Source organism: Epinephelus moara, chromosome 20 (assembly GCF_006386435.1).
Source record: "Epinephelus moara isolate mb chromosome 20, YSFRI_EMoa_1.0, whole genome shotgun sequence".
Classification (NCBI taxonomy): domain Eukaryota; kingdom Metazoa; phylum Chordata; class Actinopteri; order Perciformes; family Serranidae; genus Epinephelus; species Epinephelus moara.
The window spans coordinates 35,848,381-35,869,114 of record NC_065525.1 but is presented as its reverse complement, the minus strand read 5'-3'; the positions used below and the strand labels follow the sequence as shown (position 1 = coordinate 35,869,114).

The window sequence follows — 20,734 nt, the reverse complement described above, 5'->3', positions numbered from 1 at the left end:
TGAAACACGTTAAATCTGAATGAAATCATGACAAAAATAAAGTAAGTAATAATCCAAATGCAGTTTTCTGTTTGTGTAAAACACAGAGCAGTGGATGGAAAGAATTTCATCTTCTTCTTCTTGAGTTACAAAGATGAGTGAGGCACAAACTAAGACATGTTAGATAAGATTATTATCTTAGTCCGGCATCATCTCGTCTTTTTTGTTCTGCAAATGCTTGTTCTTACTGTGTTTGTCCTGCAAAATTATTACAGCATGTTTTCACAGCTTTTAACCACGCTGAACTGAACGTGGCAGAACTGCAAATTTATGCCACTTCACAAAATAAACACTATGACAGTTTGTCAGAGGCCTGGCAGCAGGAGAATGGTGCATTCTGGGTTTTCTTTGCCTTTTGAATGTCTCCATCTGCTGGTGGAGCTGCTGTAGTGACACAGCCACAGAAATACCTGAAAAGCAATGCACATAACACTGACTTTAGGTGGTCAAGTCATTTTTAGCTCGACTTTCCGTGATGACAAGACATGATGAAATTTCAGAAACATACTTAAATTATAAAGAACATTAAAGTGCTTTAAAGTAAGTGTGTGTTTTAAATCATATTTACCTTTGCGAAGATCATTTAGAAAAGACACGCCACCCTTATTTTGTCAATCATTAGGAAGAAATTTTGTGCTTTTGGGTTTGTCTCAGGCGCTATAAATAAATCAGAGAGTATCTTTAAATCTTATATCTCATATTCTGAAAAACATCCACAGATCCATGTTGACAGAAACATGAAAATTAATTAACTAAATATCTCTGCTAGCTCAAAGAGACTCCCACACTGCTCTTTATCTTTAAGATACACAGGCTACTTTGAGATAACGCCAGCAAAGGAACACAGAGAGTTTTTATAACTCACAAAGAAAAAAAACTCTAATTCAAACACTCAGATTACAGGTTTCTCTCAAGTTTAAAAATTCGCAGGGCTTTGGTTGATGTTCCAAAAACCCTGAGAAGATTAATATGTTTCCAGTTTTAGTATGGTCACTGTAAATAATTTAAAGGCTCATTATCAGCCCAGGGCTCGGGGATGGTTATTTTTGCTGAAATCAGTGGACTGATGAAATCTGTGGCATAAGTTTGGGTCCGAAGTGACTGGAAATGAAGGGTTGCACTGCTCAGACCTCTTATAATGTTTAAAAATGTAACACAAGTAGGTAATAAAACACAGGAGTATGAGTGAAATAGAGTTTTAAAATGACATAAAATCAGTCTTAACCCTTATCTACTCAAGTACAGTAACACTAGTTGAAACTTTTACAGTCTGTCTAGTCACTACCAAAAAGCACAACAACTCAAACATCATGAATTATAACTGATATTTTAAGTGGTGCTGGGCAATATATCGATATTATATCAAAATGATGACACTGAGACAAGATATTGTCTTAGAATTTAGATATTTAGTGTCGTCTTTTCCTGGTTTTAAAGGCTGCATTACAGTGAAGTGAACTCACCAGACAGTTCCATCATTAACCTTCACTTAGTCATTATAGCCACATTACTGATGATTATGTATAAAAAATCTCATTGTGTAAATATTCTGTGAAAGCACCAATCATCAACAATGTCGTCACAATATCAAAAATGTAGGTAAGGTACTTGGTTTGATTTTCTTCATATCGCCCAGCCCGCACAGCACAGAGGGCGTCTCGAGGCTTTCTGTTCTCTTCGAGTAGAGGCAGTCACGTAGTATATGTTGGGAGTGTTGCGTCAAGTTTGGAGGAGGCGTTGCTGTTAGAGATGGTCTAATATCAGCTCCTGAACTTGCATATCGGCTGATACCGAGTACTGATCCGATACCACTGCATCAACCTCCTGAGACCCCGTGTCCTCATTTGAGGACGTTACATTTTGGGTTTACTGGACCTTATACTTTTCTGCTTATTTTAGACCTGTTGTCCTCATTCATGGACACTTTATTGTGCCATCTAGTAGTATAGTGGGGCGGCACAGCTATAAAATTGTTCATTTTTGTGATAAAAGCACCAAATTTGGCAGATGTGTTGACAAATATATTTAGAACAAATGTGGATATCGGTGCATCAGAAACTGGCCCCCTGGTGGCCAGAGCAGGAAATTGAATCCTACCTGCCCATGGACCCGTCCCATTAATTGGATCCACTCCAAAATGTAATGGCTTCTAAGTTGGACCATGCTATATTCCTTCACCAAGTTTTGTGAAAATCGGTTGGACATTTTTCACGTAATCCTCATCCAAAAAATGAATGAAAGTGAATGGATGGCCACATGTGGGCGGCCAGTGGACACGCCCCCTGAGTTGGATCAACACCAAAATTGAATGTATTCTAAGTTGGCATGTGTTATATCCCTCCACCGAATTTTGTGAAAATCAGTCAGGCAATTTTTGTATAATTCCTTTAACAAACTAATAAATTGCGCGGCATAGCTAAAAAATTGTTCATTTTTGCGATAAAAGCGTTAAATTTGGTACATTTATAGCTTAAATGTAAATAATACTGGAATACTGGAATTGCCAGTGCCAACTTAGAATACATTCAATTTTGGTGTTGATCCAACTCAGGGGGAATGTCCACTGGCCGCCCACACGTGGCTGCCCATTCACTTTCATTCATTTTGGATGAGGATTACGTGAAAAATGTCCAACCGATTTTCACAAAACTTAGTGGAGGCATGTAGCATGGTCCAACTTAGAAGCCATTACATTTTGGAGTGGATCCAATTAACGGGACGGGTCCATGGGCAGGTAGGATTCAATTGCCTGCTCTGGCCACCAGGGGGCAAGTTTCTGATGCCCTGATAACCACATTTGTTCTAAATATATTTGCCAACACATCTGCCAAATTTTGTGCTTTTATCACAAAAATGATTCTAGAAGCATACTGAGCTATACCGCCCACTAGTAGCAAAACCACAATCCACTAGTCCATGTAAAAAGAAGATGGCAGCCAAGTCAGTCTGCAGCCGAGCCCAACACAAAAGTTGACAAGGTCCAAAACCTGATCAAATTTAATGGTTGTTATTTTAGCAACGGCAATTAGCTAAGACATTGCTAATTTTAAAGTACTAGTTTGAAGACATTGGGACTTTATTGTTGACAATGTTTAGTTTTTATACTTATCAGGTCCTACTGATTCCAAATAGCTAGGCGAAATTAAAAATGCACACCAAACAACAGTTTGGGTCTCAGGAGGTTAAAAATAAATTAACAGCTGTATACAACCGACCCTGTATAAACGTAAAATGATTGTTGTTGAGTGTAGTTACACGGACATGAATAGGTTTATTAGGCTTATCCTGGTTATCACATTCAGTGTATGGTGTTTACACGAGCACAGAGAAACCAGGTTATTCATATTCCAGGTACAGTATACATCCTGGTTGCTTTTAGAGTACTCCAGCTAGCATATTCCACTTTCTCATAAATGGAATATGGTGTTTAAATGCTCAAACACATAAATGGAATTCTCCATAAACCTGATCATAAATGGGTTATTCATGTCCATGACAACACACTGACTGTTGTACGGCATGGTTGAGATTAAACCCTTTGTAAAACATGAACGAATACATACTTAGAATAAATGGCAAAGAACTTTGTTTAAATATCTAGTTTGACATTTCGCTAGCGGCTAACGTTGCAGTTCAGTGGAAATCAGTTCTTCTTCGCTGTTGCCGATGTCTGCACAGCGCAACCTGCTGTTGTAGAGCAGCGAAGAACTGATCTTCCAGAAAACTGCTGTTTTATCCAGGTGCGAAACTACTTTGAAGTTTATAAATAAATTACAAGGTATTGAATCGCTGTATAGACTTGCATACTTGCTGATACCCGATCCAGCATTTTTGATGCTGGTATTGGTTCCCTGAAGAAAGGAGAGACAGAAGAATGAAGTAAAGATACTAATTAATACAGAATATGAGTGTACAGATTAATAGATGATTTGTGTGTCTTGTGTCTTTGGCACTTGGACACCTGAGAGAAATATTTTGTGATCGAGGGACATCTGAGCGGCAGCAGGATAAATCCCCCGATGGAGTCCAGACACAGGTGGTGGTGGTGGTGGCTGATGAATGTGAGGCTGCTGAATGATGAGGTGGATGTAGCTGATGAATCCGTAAGGACTAGGTGATGGGGAGGTGGAGGGCACAAACAACTGCAACAAGAAAAAACTATGGCAGAGAAAGAACCATATTTAAAATGAGGAGTTGTGAGATGATAGGCTGACAGAGGTGTGTCGCTGTGCTATTGGTTGATTGTGAATCAGCTGATGACTCAATTGACCTACTCAGACAATGACACCTAGAGATTGAGTAGGCATGGCAGGGTGAGAAAGAAAACTTAGTACTGTCTCCCTGAATTAACTTTCGCTAGAGCTTCATTTGTGGTGCATTCGTCAGTTTGTACTTACATTAAGTAAACTGGATTCAGCTTCATGCAAATGAGTCCATCCGGTGATGATGCAGCTGGCTAACAAAACTTAGACCAAGCTGTCAAAGCAGGCGATGTTCCTCTAAAATGAAACAAGATTCAGCGGTTGCATTTCCTATTTCTCACCTCAAATGTTCTAGAAATAGATTTTGGAGGATTGTTTAGACCAGTGGTTCCCAACTGGTGGGTCACAGTCCAAAACTGGGTCATGGGTCCGTTCTGAATGGACCACAAGTGACTCACAAACACATCAAGTTTGTAAAAAAAAAACACTTTCAAGCACAGAACTTTAACTTTGAGGTGCTGTTTCCTGCTGTAGAGTGAGTGACTAACAATCAGCTACTTAACAGAGACAGCAAACTAGCTCAACGACATGGCCAAACGCAAGTATGACGCTGAATGTATTGAACTGTGGGACCTCGAACTCATGACTAAAGAGAAATCTGGACCCCTTAGCTGCATGGACCAGTTGGGAACCACTGGTTTAGACGGACTAACATAAAGCTTGTGAGCAGGCTGCCATGTTGTTTTCTGTTTGAAAAGGTGAGCAGTGAACCAGGGACCGCCCAACTGGCAGCGTCTATCCGATCAGGTGTTCTCCACAATAGGGTACATCCTCAGCGGGAAGCACATGAAGCGTCCAGTTGAGTGGAGCAGCACGTCCCTAGCGTCCTCACTGGATCTGGTGGTAATGTACTGTAAGTTAAAGCATTAATAAATGATTTATTAGCCATTACTAAAGCCATTAGCTACAATTTATTATCCAATCTGGAAATTGCTTCATTATACTTAAGAGACTCTTTAACTTTATCCAACTTGTTCAGGACATATTTTTATTTTTATTTGTCTGGCATCTCATTAAGCAGCTGGGCAAAACACAGTTCAAGCAGTAATAACACACTGGCACAGAGTGTATATATAAAAACATATATTTATTGTTCTGTTACTGTTGGTTAACTTGATCAACAATAAATGGCGGCAGGCCAGGAGACACAACTGTACACATATTAATAGAAAGCCTTAGAGAGCTTCGGTTTTTCTGTTCAGTGGCAATTAACAATGCAAAGAGAGAAGAGGAGAAAAACAAACAATAGTCGCTGTAGGCCGTACAGTTGATGAATGCTGGGTTTTTAATGGTGCGTTCAAAAGTCATCCTTCAGCCTCTTTCCAAAGTGGTTCATCTCCTAAGCAGATAACTTTACAAGAGGGGTAAAAATACTGTACATTGTTCTGTATATCAATGCTCCGTACACTTTAACTCCAAGAATAAGATCTTTTTTCATGTATCCTTTTTTAGGACAGTGATAACTACTCACTTTTATCTTCCCCCAAAACGAGCGAGGTTGAAGAAAGTCAAGTAAAGCTTTAAAGATGAATAAATGATCTTTAGACTCTCTAAAGAGAAATAGAGGTGCTCCGTACTCGACAAAATAGTGTGTGGATTAAAATAGATAAAGGTTATATATATTTATACTATATATACTATATAAAGGCTTAAATCTCTAGATACAAGGACAGCCACCAGTGCTGTCCGCACACATTCCTCAGTACACAAACCCTTTAACGCAGCAACAAACTCACACCTGCTTTGTCTCATTTTCGCTCCGTGGACCATTTCGTCTCGTACTGTACATCTGCAGTAAAAGGATCACAGGATCCTGATCCCAAAAGTACATTTATCCCCACAGCGACAAGCTGAACCAGAGCAAATAAAGTAAACCTGTGGATGCAGTGTCGGGTTGAAAGCATCGTCCGCCTGGATGCGTATCAAGAGAGCACAGAGATACAGCGAGTACTGTCTAGTTGTGATGTTTTTCGGGGTGTTTGATCATCAGAAACACAAATAAACCCCTGCGTGTGAAACTCTTCTGCTTCCACTGACTCCAGGCTGAAAGGTACTGATCAATAACACAGAGCTCATTTAATTAAAGCAGAATGAAGCTGTTGAGCGACAAGCAGTGGGCATCAAAGCGGGATCTGCCATCCTATTGGCCGGATAACAACAAAAGCGGACAGGAAACAAAGGCAGGAGGAATGGAAGCAAGTCTCAGTGGTTGAGTTTCTCTTCAAGGCTGTGGTTGATTAATACAGTTCATATGTGAAACTAAGTGGTTCGGTTGGAAGATGAGCGCGTCTCTGAAGCGGACGAGACCAGGTCCAAATGTCTGTTTCAGTCCAGGCAAACTTTTACATTCCACACGCTGCAAAAACAAAATTCAGTTCCTCAAAAAAATTCACGGGAACCTTTCTCAGTCTCTCCTGCATCGTCCTCAGTGTCCTCGGCCTCCGTCGAGGAGCGCCAACGTTCAGACTGAATGTGCAAATGTCGTCCGTAACGCAGAACCGTTCGAAAACAACTTGACAAGAACAATAGACAAAGAACTCTCTGCAGTCCCTGAAAACATCCCTTTCTCCCATCCACTGTGAGAAGTTCTTTACGCTGAGCTGTTTCTCAATCTGAAGTGAGTCAGTTTATGTGCCACAAAACTAATGGAAGAGAGGATTAGTGAAAGACTGCGTAAAAAATGTTCATATGCTGTTACCTCCACAAGGAAGTGACAAACAAAGGTATTAATTGCACATACTCCGACAAGTAACCAAACCAACAGCCGGGGCAGTTGTGTCCCATTTTAACTTCAAAGCGTCTAAAACCTCTGAAAACTGCAAAGCCAGAATTAGCTCAGTGTTCATCACCTACCTCGTTCGAATCAAAGCCCTGTGCAGAAGTGAGAAGCGGGGTATGAAACGAGAGCGTTTAAGAGTTCAGCTGTTGTTAAATTTAACTTCAGACCGGCTTTTGATTTTTGAAACCACAGAGAGTGACATTTCATTGACTTCAACTGAGTGTCAGCTGTGCAAACATTGGGACTGACAACAGCTTCTGTTAGTGTGATCACATCTGACTGCATTTAGTGATAAACTGAAGGTAACATCTAAAAACTTATGAAGTATCTCTAAACTGTCTAAATGGACAATTTGTGGCAGATCTTTGGCTTCAGTGGTGAAACATGTTTAACGTTTGTATCAGTCTAGATACAAAAAAATATCAAAGTTTTGTAGAGGACAAATCCATCGATGGTCAGGAAGTTCATTTTCTTTTCCATTTTCCCCCTTTCCCTTCATCTAAAAAGCTTCCCTTCATATTTCATTTCAAATCTCTTTTTTCAAGAATGAATTGTTTAAAATTAGGGCTGGGTATTGTAAAACTATGATGCTAGTACCAATACCAGGACACATAAGGTGATACTGATACCAATTAAGTACTTAATTTGAAATCAGGGTTCCCACATATTTTTACATGAGAGTTTTTTAAAACGTTTCCATAATATTTTACCCCATGTCCATTACTTTACTTTTTTTTAAATAGCTAGGCCTATTTAGCAATCATTGGGCACTATTGTGGCTTCCAAATAAGTTCAAAAATGGCCGCCCACAGACACCATAACGCGAGATATGATAAACTCACTGTCTTTGGTTTAGTTTTACTCACTGTTTGATGATTGAGGGTGCTTTGCTTGGTTTAAGAGTTGACTGATTTTCAGGATGTATAGAAAGCTACAAGATGACGCTATGAGCTGATTGTCTTGACTGTCACGTAAAAAAAAAAAAAAATCACCAAACAAGCTTTCCCCAAATAAACAGGCCTTTACAAAAACAAAGTTTATATCAATGGGGCATTAAACAACTTCATCAAACAATAAAAACTTAGTACTGTAACCCCTGTAGCATCGTCTACGCTCAAGACTCACTTCAGCACACCTGCCTTTAATTACAGGTGGTCAGGTGGTGCATTAAAGTGACTCAAAAAATAAAAGGAAAGTAGGACTTGCTAGAAATGGCTCTAACAGGCACAATAGTGAGGCTCGTACTCAAGTGTGCTTTCCTCTAACACAAGTATTGTCGCAAAAATGTCTTATAGAATATGGAATGAAATGCCTTTGTGTCTTCACATACAGTAGACACAAAGCTGTAACGTTAGCTGGCGTGGCTACAGCAAGCATGAAATAGCCTATGTGTCGATACTGGCCTTTTGGCTGTCTTGATGTTTTTCCCTTTTAGTATGGCTGTCCAGAGCCGCTTCCCCTGCGTTACCAGTGTCAAACAATTTACATACAGCGTGACTAGGATCTGTATCTTATTTTATCTGTCTCGAGCCATGTGTTATATTTGTAGTTTGAAAGCCACGCATTATTAAAGACACACTTACCAGGCATTTGCAGATAATCAAACTGCTAGCCGTTACTAACTTTACTTGCATACGCACACACATACGCCAATGCATATCACGTGATACTAGCGACCTTTTAATGGTCATGCGGCACAGTGCCAGCTTTTGTAAAAATTCACATTTCACGCATTGTTAATGTTTGGGGACTTTTTCGAACATATGTTTTAAAAATAGCCAAAACAATTTCAAACAGTTTTTCCAATTTCATAACTTTTCCAGAACTTTCATGACTGTGGGAACACTGAATAATCCTTCTACATTTTATGCGTTTATTTTGATCAGATGCCACCTCAGGTGTGAAGAAAAGCCATACTTCGCAATATATTTTGGTGGCATCTCTGCATGCTGAACTGCCAACTACGACAAATACGCCGCGCTTGCCTTCACCACTCCATAGACTGTATGGTTTTTAGCTGCTGCAGTAGTGGGCCAATCACATGTTGCATTAAATTGAAGAAAGCCTGCGGTGGTTGGCTGCGAACAAATCATTCAAATAATCATTTTTTTCTAGATCTGCATACAAAAAGTATCAAATGCAGGTATTGTTTGACAGGGGAAGTTTCGATACTACTTGGTTTTGGGGTTATCTTGGTTGATACCTTAAAGATATTGAGTACTGATACCCAGCCCTACTTAAACACAACAGTCTGAGTTAAATCTCCATTTCTGATGCTTTTTCAAGTTTCATCTCCAGAAAGACTTTGAGGGGAACTGTCTTCAGATGTCTCACGAAACTTTTCTCTGTTACATTGATGTGAAATATGATAAAATCTTAAACTTATTCCATTTGACAGTGTCTCAGTTTGATCCCGGAGACAGCTGCCATGCAAACTATATCTAATAAGTCATCATCACAACTCTTAAGTTTTGCAGAATTTGGCTAAAAGAAACATAAAAATCTAGACTTGACTCACATATTTGATAAATCTCTTCAATCTGGAACTGATGGAGTGTTTTAACACACCGAGACCAGCTGAAGAAACAGATGAAGTGAATAACAAAGAGACGTCTAGCACGTCACTGCCACGAGCCAAAATGACTTCAACTTGTTGTAATGTTTGAGTTTGTCTTGGACTGGATCTGAGAACAATGTCAGACAGCCCCACTGTGTTTGCTTGACTCTTAACCGTCCTGCTGTTGTTAACGAGTGCTAAGAATAACCCTGATCATGACGCCGAGCCTGTTTGATGGGAGCACAGGCTCTCGCTCTGTGGATTTGTTTGTCCATAAAGAAAACACAGACATTTGCACAACCAGCTGTTTGGTTTTAGGTGAGCACTGTTGCTGCTGCAACAACAAAGCTGACTATTAGCTTACATCACACATTAGCATCAGCAGAGGGACCACACGGGGGAAGTTGAATCTGTTTCCATAGTAACAACTGGCTGGAGAAACTCAGAGCGGCTGTGACTGAGTCAGATGGAGGGTGTGTGTCTGATGTGTTTGGGTTTGGCTCGGTGCTGCGTGTGCTGGCTGGCTCTGGGATTGAGGATGTGGCTGCGGCTGCTGCAGGATGTGCACCACCCGGCTCAGGGTGTCTGTGGTGGCAAACGCCAGATACTGGCAGCACAGCCAGTCCTCCAGGCTCACGCCGCAAGCCGCGTCCATCGAGCGCTCCGCAAACTTGATCATCATCAGTGTCCGCTTCAGGTCCAGCCAGTTCTGGAGGGTGGCCTCGCGCTGGCTAGCAGTGGCCCCTGACATGGGGCCCGTGCTGCTGCAGCCCAGTGCCTGGAACAAGTCCTCTCGAGGGCCCCAGAGCAGGCACTGTAAGCAGGCCCGGGCCTCGGACATGCGGATCCTTTCAGATGGGTTGACAGTGAGCAGCAACCGGGCCAGCTGCTGCAAGCCCTGTGAATAGAGCGATCTGACAGGCAGCGGCGGCAGGTCCGCCCAGGTGTACTCCCGCTCCTTCAGCTCCGGCGTCTCCTCGAAGGGGTTGGGCCGGTGCAGCATCTCATAGATGAGAATCCCAGTCTGAAACTCGTCACACTTGCGGTACTGAGTCGCTGTGACAATTTCGGGTGCAAGGCGTGACTGGTCGCGCAGCGTACCAGGGTCTGTAGCCATGAGAGCGCTTTTCTGTTTTGCTTGGGAGAAGTTACTGATAATGAGGCGGGCGGGGCAGGTGGCGTTGGCAGCAGCAGTAGCAGCGCTGGCAGAGGTTGCACCAGAGCTGCTGCTGCTGTTGCTGTTGTTGTTGGGCTCAAGAATGTCCAGATTCCAGGGGTTGCCAGGTTGGCAGTGGACCAGCAGCAGATTTTCCAGTCGCAGGTCACAGTGGGTCACATGATAAGGCTTCATGTGCTCCAGGCCGGAGCACAGCTGCAGCAGCAGGAGACAGACCTGACGCTCGTACAGCTCCGGGTTATGAGTGTGTCGTGCTGCGCCTTCTCGGACAAAGTCAGCCACCGTCTGGAAGGGCACCTCGCGCGTGATTACCACCACTCGGCTCCTCAAGCGGCCGACAGTGTTCATGTGACCTGCTGCTGGGGTTTCATCTAATTTACCATTTGGCGCTTTGGAGTCCGTCGTTTTGGTTTCAGTCTTTGTCTCTTTCTCTTTCTCCTTCAGCCCGTTGGCATCTTCCTCCTCATCCTCTTCCTCCTCTTCACCTTCTTCTTCTTCCCAGGGCAGCAGGCGGGCGGGAACATCAGCCAGGAAATGTCCACAGTCCTGCTGGATGTTGAAGTGCACAGCCAGGCTCTGTCTCACCGCAAGGCTGTGGAAAAACTGCTGCTGGGTCTCCTTCACTTTGCTCCGACAGATCTGGGGAAGATAAGAACGAGAACATCATCATCAGTGTTAAAGTTTGAGCTGTAAAACTTCTCATCATGAAGCTTTTTGTGAACAACAATTTGCTAAATTATAAATACTGCTATAAAATATATTCTATGTTTTTCTTATTGTCAACAAATCCCATTACAGACAATGAATAAACTCCACTAACAAGTACAGTCTGTGTAACCACAGCCTCATTTATCTTACTCCTCTGTGGCATAGATAGCCTATTAAAATGCACTAATGAGCCACACTGTTGCACTGGGTGTCATATTCCTTTATTACCATAAACGTGGGCACTGTACTTTAATTTGAGTCAGGCCCATATATGCTGTCCTGCTGGCAGAAATTGTCACTAGAACACTAAATGTGTTTATACGCAGCTAAAGCTAGTCCCCAACAACTGCACTATTTCCTCCTCTCTGAGCAACATTTGCTAAAAAGAACATCGCCAAACTGCTTTTGTAAATTATTGTAATTGGAGAAAAAAAGGAACTATATATTTGAGGTCTGTTTTAAAGATTTACATCGTTAAAGGGCGACTGAGTTTGGGGTTGAGAGCAACATACAGGGTAGGCAGTGCTGAGGGCTAGGGTATAGCCTATCGGAGCTGGGTCGCATGATATGTTTTCCAACCACACTGGAAATCAAACGTGTTTATAGTTGTTCCAAACAGCCATGCTCAAAGGCTGGGTGGAAAGCCAGCTCTCATAGAGAAGAGAGAGCGCCATATCGGTGCACATTTTCAAACTCTTTCTCCTGGAAGACATTCATAGAGTTGCATGCGGTTGTTTACATGACAGAGACAGAAATAGTTATGTAAAGATGAAAAAAAAAAACATTAACACATTCTTGGTTTCCTTTAACATAGTTGTCATTAACTTTTAAATGACGAAGGTCGCTGTTCATGTAAATGTTTATCTGCCAAGCACTTGTAAAAACTGATATTAAAAGATCGCTATTAATTCTAATGAAATAAAATAAACAGAAACTGCCTCTGGACTGCCACGGGAGACTTTTCAACAAACAGCAATCTTCTGCAACATCAGGAACAAAACACACCATTTTAGCAGCGAATGCACAGGAGAACTCTGAGATCAAAGATGTTCTCTTGTCTCCAAACTCTCTGTCCCGCTCTGTTTCTCGAGAACATTTCCAATAATGATATATAGAGCGGAGAGAGGCAGCGAGCACACTTGAGGCTGTCACCGACAGCAGCAAGAGCGTGTCTCTGTCTCCTAAACCGCAGTGACAGCCTCTGCAGCTCTCTGTCTTCCTACACTTTGATCACGGCACAGAGAAGAGAAGCCAAGTCAAGGATAGGATCGGTCTCTGCAGACGTCACAATGTTCACTAAAATACCAGCAAAGGAAAACAAGTCACGACGTATTACAGAGATATTTTTGGTTGAAAAACAATTTAACTTGTTTCTTCATCTGAGTTTATCAGTAATTATCTTACACTGACTAATTTGCTGACACCAAAAACACTGGCAAACATTTCAATAAAAAAAAAAAATACCATGGAAACTGATGTTCAGATTCAGAAATGGAATCTGTGTGGACAAACTAAATGAATTAAATAATACTGATGAATTGAGACAAATGATGCCACACTTTACAATACATGACATCAGAATTTACAGCAAGATGTACTTCTTAATATCATACCTGCAGTGTCAATTAATTCAAGACCAAGAACCTTGTTGAATTTTCATCATATGTAGTGTTGACAGTGTGCTGGAGTTTATTACTTCTGTTACATGATGACATTTTCCAACAAGGTTCTTGGTCCTAGACCAGGGGTCGGCAACCTTTACTATCAAAAGAGCCATTGCTGACCAAAAAACGAAAAAGAAAAATCTGTCTGGAGCTGCAAAACATATTTAAATAAAAGGTAACAGCCTATTAAGTCTATATCAGCCCATCAACATTACCAACAGGCCTAAATGAGCATTTGTTAATATGATTTACTACAAGGTGGCTACTCTGCAGTGGGCTATTTATAATTTAGTACTTTGACTTTGCAGTGTTGGTGGTGAAAGCAAATGAATCTGTCCACACTATTAAATTCTCTATTTTCCTCCAGGACTTTTTTTTGGATTTGGAATCGACAGCTAGCCTCGCTAGAGAGACTCCAGGCCACTGCTGCTGAAGTTCATTTAAATTTAAAGGAAAAAGCACCAGGTAGTAGATACATGACAAACATTTTAGTCAATGAAATGTTTAAACAATTTTAATTCATTTTATAGGCTACACATTTTTATTAACTGTATGATGCCGTGATCACTTTAGGTCTACAACAATGAGAAATGAAAGTCTGAATGTTAAAAGATAACTGTTATCCATTCCCAGATAATTTTATGTCAAAGCTACAGGGAGCCACTGGAGACAGTCTAAAGAGCTGCACGTGGGTCCAGAGCCACAGGTTGCCTGTCCCTGTCTTAGACCTTTGTCAGAGCCTGAGGTTGATTTTTGTTTACAATCACGGTTTACTATTTGGTAGTAACAATCTGAATGTATAACAAAAAGGTTAGCTCATTTCCATCATACTAAACAGGACTTTAAAGTTGAAATTGAAATGTTTATAAATAGTTATTTTTCTGAAAGCAAAAATTACATTATATTTTAACAATATACTACAAAGTCTGTCCAAACTCATGTGATGTTGGATTTGGTGACTTGCTCAGGGACACTTTGACATGTGGATGGAGAAGCCAGGACTCACTCTCCCTATGCTTACTGGCTGACACACTCGTTCAAGTGGGCTACAGCCACTGTTGATATGAATATGACATGGCAATTCAAACCAGATTATTAAAGGCAGGATTTTACTAAAAAAGAAAACGTATAAACTCATACAAAAGTAATCCCTCTAAATGATCACTTATGACCCACTGGTGCATTTATCTGCAGAGACTCTGCACTCTGCCTGTGTTTTCTTATTATCTACTTATTTTGCTTTGTTCAGGACATACATGGGCATGTAGCCCCCAGCCAATAACAGTGCGAGGTGAGGTCGAGACTTTTGAAAAGGTGGCGATCAGGTAGTAGCAGCACTCATCCAAGAGAGAGAGACACAAAAATAATAGACACAGCACTGAACAAAAATCTGAGCAAGTAAACAAAGTGCAAATACAATGAGGCAAAACGGCAAGCGGACAAAAACAGGGGCTAATGTGAGGCTGACTTTCGCTTTCACAGGCGAGCACTGAAGGAGAGGATGAGGATGAAGAGTGCCACTGAGTTGGCCTGGTTTCTGTTTAACAGGTAGGTAAGGGCAGTTAACATACAACACACTAAAAATAGGTTATAGGCTCCTCTTCCATTTCCAGTAAACCAGAGCTGTCTGTAGATAAGTACTCCTTTCGGGGTTTGTTTGTTTGTTTCTGGTGTGTCACGTTTGATGTCAGGAACAAGCAGGAAAACAAATAAATAGTAGAAAGCAGCATGGAGGCGAGTGACAATGTGATGGTGGTTACTTATTTCTCATATCTATTACTTATCCCATGTCTCTTTTAGGGTGCTTTCACACCTGTATTTTGGTTCATTTGGTCGCACCAGAGGGAAAAAGTGATGCTGACTTTTTGCAAATGAAGAGAACATGAAGTTGTACAGACATCACTGTCACACACTTGTAAATGGACTTAATGCACAAAGTACACAGAGCTCAATACAGTTTTAACTCATGTCAGTGTGGAAAATACCCACACTGACATGCATATGTTACCATGGTTACATGTAAGCATTAGCATAGATAGTTAATGATATATACGCAGCCTTTATAAGGATCAATTATGACATGACAGATTTCACGATCAGCAGAGGGATTTATCATTAGTTTGGCTGTTGAAATCATCCTAAAATTACATATCTGCCACCATAAAATCTTGTTGTTGGTTAATTTTCCTAGCCTGGAAATCCAGACCCAAATCTAGAAAGATTTAGGGTCTCGCTATGAGTAATGCAAATGGCCCAACTCGAGGGGCAGCACCAAGCATGCATTTGAAAATATCACTGCACGCATTTGGATAACACTACAACCAATCAGAACAATACACGGGGTGAGGTATCCAGAGCGCTACCAGCGGAGCTAACTGGTAGATTAGACTCTTGCCGTATCCGGTCGGCAAAAAGGAAAGACTCGAGCACCGTCTCCTGTTCCTCTTTTAGAGAAAAAGCCAAGTCTAACTCGTTCATTGTAGCGGCCAAAGCCGTTTCAAACAACTGGTGTTCATCCGTAGCCATCTTGCAGTGTTTACTAACTGATTCCGAACTTTGTCGTTGCAGCGCTGTCATCATCTGTTTAGCTCGCCTCTGGCCCGCCTGTATCAGATACACTGATGTGATTGGTGCAGCTCGGCTCCAACGGCATGGGTAATGAGCATCATTACTGACTGCCAGAGTGACTCGCTGAGCAAATTCAAATTGAGCTCTCGCAAGAACTCTGGATTTCCAGGGTATCATTTTCCTTAAACTCAGGGCAAACTAATTTTGAACAATGTTTGAGTGCTGCATTAAATGGATACCGACGGTAGTTTGTGGCAGTGTCTCATCATATTGTGCTGGAAAAACGCTGAAAGTTAGTGTGTTCATCCACCTGACGTATTTCTATCACTGCCAACTGTAGACGATTGATTAGATTGATAGACGAATATTTATGACTTCACAGAAACATTTATCCCAGTAATTATTGTTGATTGTAACATTTCCCACTAAATGCAAAAGGGAGATGATAGCAGGTGTAAGTGTTTTTTTTCCCCCAGTGATAAAGGTGATTTAGTTATGTTGCTAAAGTATTGCTTTTCCATTACAACAAATTCAACCTACAGTAGGAGCTTGCAGTGTCTGAACAAGCAGTGTAGGGAGGAGGGTGACAAACCCTGCATAGTATACCTTTAAATGTAATGAAATGAACACATCCCGCTGTTTGTATTATATCAGACGACACTCTTAACACATGCAAAACAAAAGTAAATCCTGTCTTTAAAAAATGCCTTTCTTTCTTTGAGTCACAAGGCTGCAATAAAACAGTGTGTTATTCTATCACTACTACTACTTCAGTCATTTCACTTTATTACTGCTATTAATGGCGACTTGAACCTTGGTGGTCTCTTTGGCATAATTTATGTACAGCTTATTATTAGACTGTGATGTGGGATGAGGAGCTCTTCCTGTTAAACACACTGTGTAACTCTTTAGGAATGTGCATGTTCACTGATGTTTGTTAAGACATGTTGGCTCTGAGACTACAGCTGCCTCCTGATCATTCATCCCGGACATATTTGTAGAGTTCTCTCTGTTTGTATGCCATATTTTGTGAGCAGAATTGCTGGCTGGTACAAAAAGCTCAAGGTTAACCGGCAATCCATTTAATTTATTGTTCCCTCTTGTTTCCTTAATGCTGACATTTCAGAGATACTTTAAAGCTTTAAAGCGCTCCGACTCACTCACAGAATTCCTCTGAGAGTCAAGAATTCACACAGACATGCTAAAGGTGGATAGCGAATAATTAGCACTGCATTAAAAATATCATAGCGTGTAAAATCTCATTTGCAGGAGGATCAACTACACTTATGGGGTTAAGGAAGGCAGGAGCACAACTGGGCCACATTAAAATAGAGAGTTGGGGAGAGTTTAATTGGGAAGCCGGGGCCTGTTTGTGTTCTGCTGCTCCTGGTTGCCTTATTTATGGATGAGCATCATAAAAAAACAAGACTTTCTCTTGAAAGCTCGCTGCTAATACGAGGGCGAAGCTTTGAAGTGCTGTGGAGCGCAGAGAGAGTTTCATATCCTGTGAATAATGCAACCTTCATCCATATCTGCTTTGTATTAGCTTCAGAAGTCTTCCGTAAGCTGTGTCCCCGACCCCCACCTCCCTCTCCTCTCGCTCACACACACACACTCTGACAAAACTGCTACCCACGCACAATTATATATAAATATATATATAAAAACAAACAAACGCATGCACACACAGGTTTTATTGCACAAGGTCGTGCCCTAAAGGCTCAAAGTTTAAGTGCCAATATTTCAGCACAAACACCTTCCTCCTCCTCGGCAGAGAGAGTGGGAGGAGATTCCTCCACACAAAAACAAAGTACAAGGATTTAATAAATGGACGGCAAGGACAGCAACCACCAGACTCCAGATTCATCTTAAAACCCATCTCGATGCGGGGAGAAAACAAACAACAAAAAACAACAAACAAACAACCACACACTAATGAATTCAGACTAATAAGATGTTGTTTGTAGCAGTATTTGGTAAAAGCATAAAGTACAAACTACTCGCTTTAGTCAGGCCTGAAGCTGGTGGCTGGGTGGGTGAAAACTTTAGATACTCTGATTGGAAAGTGGGACAAACTAGCTTTTGTTACTGTATATTTTCAGGGGTCATAAAAAGTTTGAGCATTTCAAATATTACATATAACTAAAAACTAGAATTACCACCGTGCGGTTGTGTGCCTCTGTACACCGGTCAAGTTTCTCTTACAGTTTAAATCCATGTCTTTGAAAACATGGATGCTTCAACCAACATCTTCCCCCCCTTCTTGAATGTCCTCACTTCATAACTATATCCAATTAGACATTTGTTGTTTTGTGAGGTCACACTGACCTTTGACCACCAAACTCCAAACAGTTTTTCTACTTTAGTCCAAGTGAACATTTCTGTCTAATTTGAATAAATTCCCTCAAGGCGTTTTGAGATATCGCGCTCCAGAGCCCTAACAACGTAATGGATATAGTTAGATTGGGGAAAAAATGTGTTGTATTAACAGTATTGTGATATTTTTCACATGGCAATATCGTATCAATACACAGACGCCAAGTATCGATTTTTTCTTATTATTTAAATTATCAACATTACGGGGCACCCAGTAGCTCTGTGGGTAGCATAGGCGTCCCATGTACAAAGGCAATGTCCTTGTCACAGCAGCCGCGGGTCTAATTCCACCCTGCAGCCCTTTGCTGCATGTCATCCCCTCTCTAGCCACCTTTCATGCTTAGATACTGACCTATTAAATAAAGGCAAATAGCCAAAACATAATCTTAAAAATACTACAATTTGCTGCAATAAAAATGTTTGAGCGTGTGAGATGAACCCACAGAAATCTTTATCTTATTAGTTTAAACTGATGTTGAGACATTGAGACATAATTTGCAGTTGAAAAAAGGCAATAAATTGCAATATACTGCAATTTATGTCATCCCAATACTCCCAATCACAATAATATTGTATCATGATAATATCATATCGTGAGGCCTCTGGTGATTCCCAGCCCTAATATAAAGTATTACTTATCAGAAATTAAATTAAGACATTATTAGGACCAAATGGGACTCTTAATACCAATTCAAGGAATATAATCATACAACAGTCTGTGATTCTTGTAGTCACATCTAGTGGTTTCATGTGGAATCAGCACTGGGGCTACAACTATCAATTGTGTTTTTTATTATTGATTAATTTGCTAATTATTCCCTTGAGTAATGGAATAACAGAATAACATTTCCCAGAGTCTCTGGTGACATCTTTAAATGTCTTGCTTTGTCTTAACAATATTCTGAAACACAAAGATATTCAGTTATAGAATATGTGATATGTTACATGATTAATCAATCATCAAAATAGTTCCTTTATCTACTACTGTACTTACGTTTTTGTGAATCAACTTGTTTAATCACCTTATTGTTGCAGCTATACAGCATGTATTTCACCTGCATTAAAATTTTTAACATATCTAAACACTAGAGTACATTTGTCAGGAGACGTAAGCGTGAGACTGAATATACTGGAGCTAAATTTCAGTAAACTTTATGAACTTTAATGACACCTCTCAGGGCCTGGAGATGAGAGGCAGCACATTTTAAGCCTAAAGGGAGGGTTACTGTAATTTTCCTCTTACCTGAAGTGCTATTTATCAGTCTGGATTGTTTTAGTATGAGTTGCTGAGTGTTGGAGATGTCAGCCGTAGAGATGTCTGTCTTCTCTCAAATATAATAGAACTAAATGGCACTCGGCTTGTGGTGCCTAAAGCACAACAAATTGGCACTACAGCTAAGAGTAAAATATGTATTTTTGATTTCAGGGTAAACTGTCCCTTCAAATTTCTCTGACCATCTGCAAACATAATTATACTGCACATCCAAACAGGCAGGGTCAATGTGAAAGTTGTCACCTGACAGAACGCACTGATCTATAAACAGAAGCAGATATCTCACCTTGATGGCGTAGTTGACCAGTGGGTCCTTGGCATAGGAGGCAGTGTAGTAAACAGCATCTCCTGCCTCACAGCAGGGTTTCCCAGTGGTCAGCCTGAAGTGGGACCAACTGTCAGTGCCGAATCTCAAGTGATCCTTCTGTCCAGCCATGAAACGGTCCTCGCACTTAGCTGCCAGCTTCCGCAGCGTGTCCGTGTGGAGCCCCCGGATTCTCCCCACCACCTCATCCCAGCTGTCTAACCCCCTGTACAGAGCAGCTCTCTGGGGTTTGGAGCCTCCAGCACTTCGACCTGTTGTCCGACCCCTTCCAGCCAGAGACTCTGTGCTTGGGTACACTCTCCTCTCTCTGCCAGCCGTGGCACTGGGCGCAGCAGGCGAAGGTTGAGGAACCAGGGAGGACACGCTGGTAGTCGGGCGGCCCTTGTTCGCAGCCGTGGCAGCTGTCGGCCTCTCCAGGGAGTCACCACTCTCATGGTCGTGGACTCGATGAGGCTCGGAGCTTAGAGAGGAGCTCTGACTCGCCGTCTCCCAGGTGGAGTCCAAGTCGTAGATGGGGTTGGCCACGCTCAGGTTGGTGCCCCCAGGTCTAGCCTCAGCACGAGGTCTCAGGCCTCCCTGGACGGACTCTTTGCCTCCCAGGCTGGGTTCAGTATTGGAGCGAGGTACATTCTTCTTAGGTAGTGGAGGTGGTGTGGCTTTAGGGGCTGGCTGGTCAGCAAGGCCGTCCAGGTCGATGGAGGCCAAGGTGTCGTTGGATGCTTTGATGTGTCGTGGCTGTTTCAGAGGGATCATGTTGGCTCTGGATTGACCTGGAAGACAAGAAAGATAACATGTGTGTTGTAAGAAGAATTAATAAAATTCAAATTGATTCATGGTGGAGGGCATAAAGCCGAAGCAGTCTTAAACAACAGAAAAAAAACAGCTAAAACAAATTTGTAATAATTAGAAGATAATGTGATGTCAGTACATTGCACACATCTCCTTTCACTATTACCAACCCAGGCAGTCTGCTTAGATGTAAAGTAACTATGTACAATGACTTCAT

The 20,734-nt window shown here is 41.5% G+C and overlaps 1 protein-coding gene and 1 long non-coding RNA gene across 5 annotated transcripts in view; one reads left to right on the top strand and one right to left on the bottom strand.

Annotated features, from left to right (window-relative positions):
- LOC126408441 (uncharacterized) overlaps positions 1 to 11,419 on the top strand; it is a 54,281-nt gene extending 42,862 nt beyond the window's left edge. For 2 of the 3 annotated variants that reach the window (XR_007571854.1, XR_007571852.1), the window contains one exon: positions 11,259 to 11,397. This is a non-coding gene — a long non-coding RNA (uncharacterized LOC126408441). Of the gene's footprint in view, positions 1 to 11,258 lie in introns of all 3 variants that reach the window. The other variant, XR_007571853.1, reaches the window with a different exon arrangement.
- The window catches only part of peak1 (pseudopodium-enriched atypical kinase 1), a 149,989-nt gene continuing 134,624 nt past the window's right edge, over positions 5,370 to 20,734 (bottom strand). For both annotated transcript variants that reach the window (XM_050073982.1, XM_050073983.1), the window contains exons 6-7: positions 19,690 to 20,498; positions 5,370 to 11,453 (exon numbers count right to left, since the gene is read on the bottom strand). In XM_050073982.1, the coding sequence (XP_049929939.1) occupies positions 10,080 to 11,453; positions 19,690 to 20,498 (2,183 nt within the window). In that variant the 3' untranslated portion in view covers positions 5,370 to 10,079. The remainder of the gene's footprint in view (positions 11,454 to 19,689; positions 20,499 to 20,734) is intronic.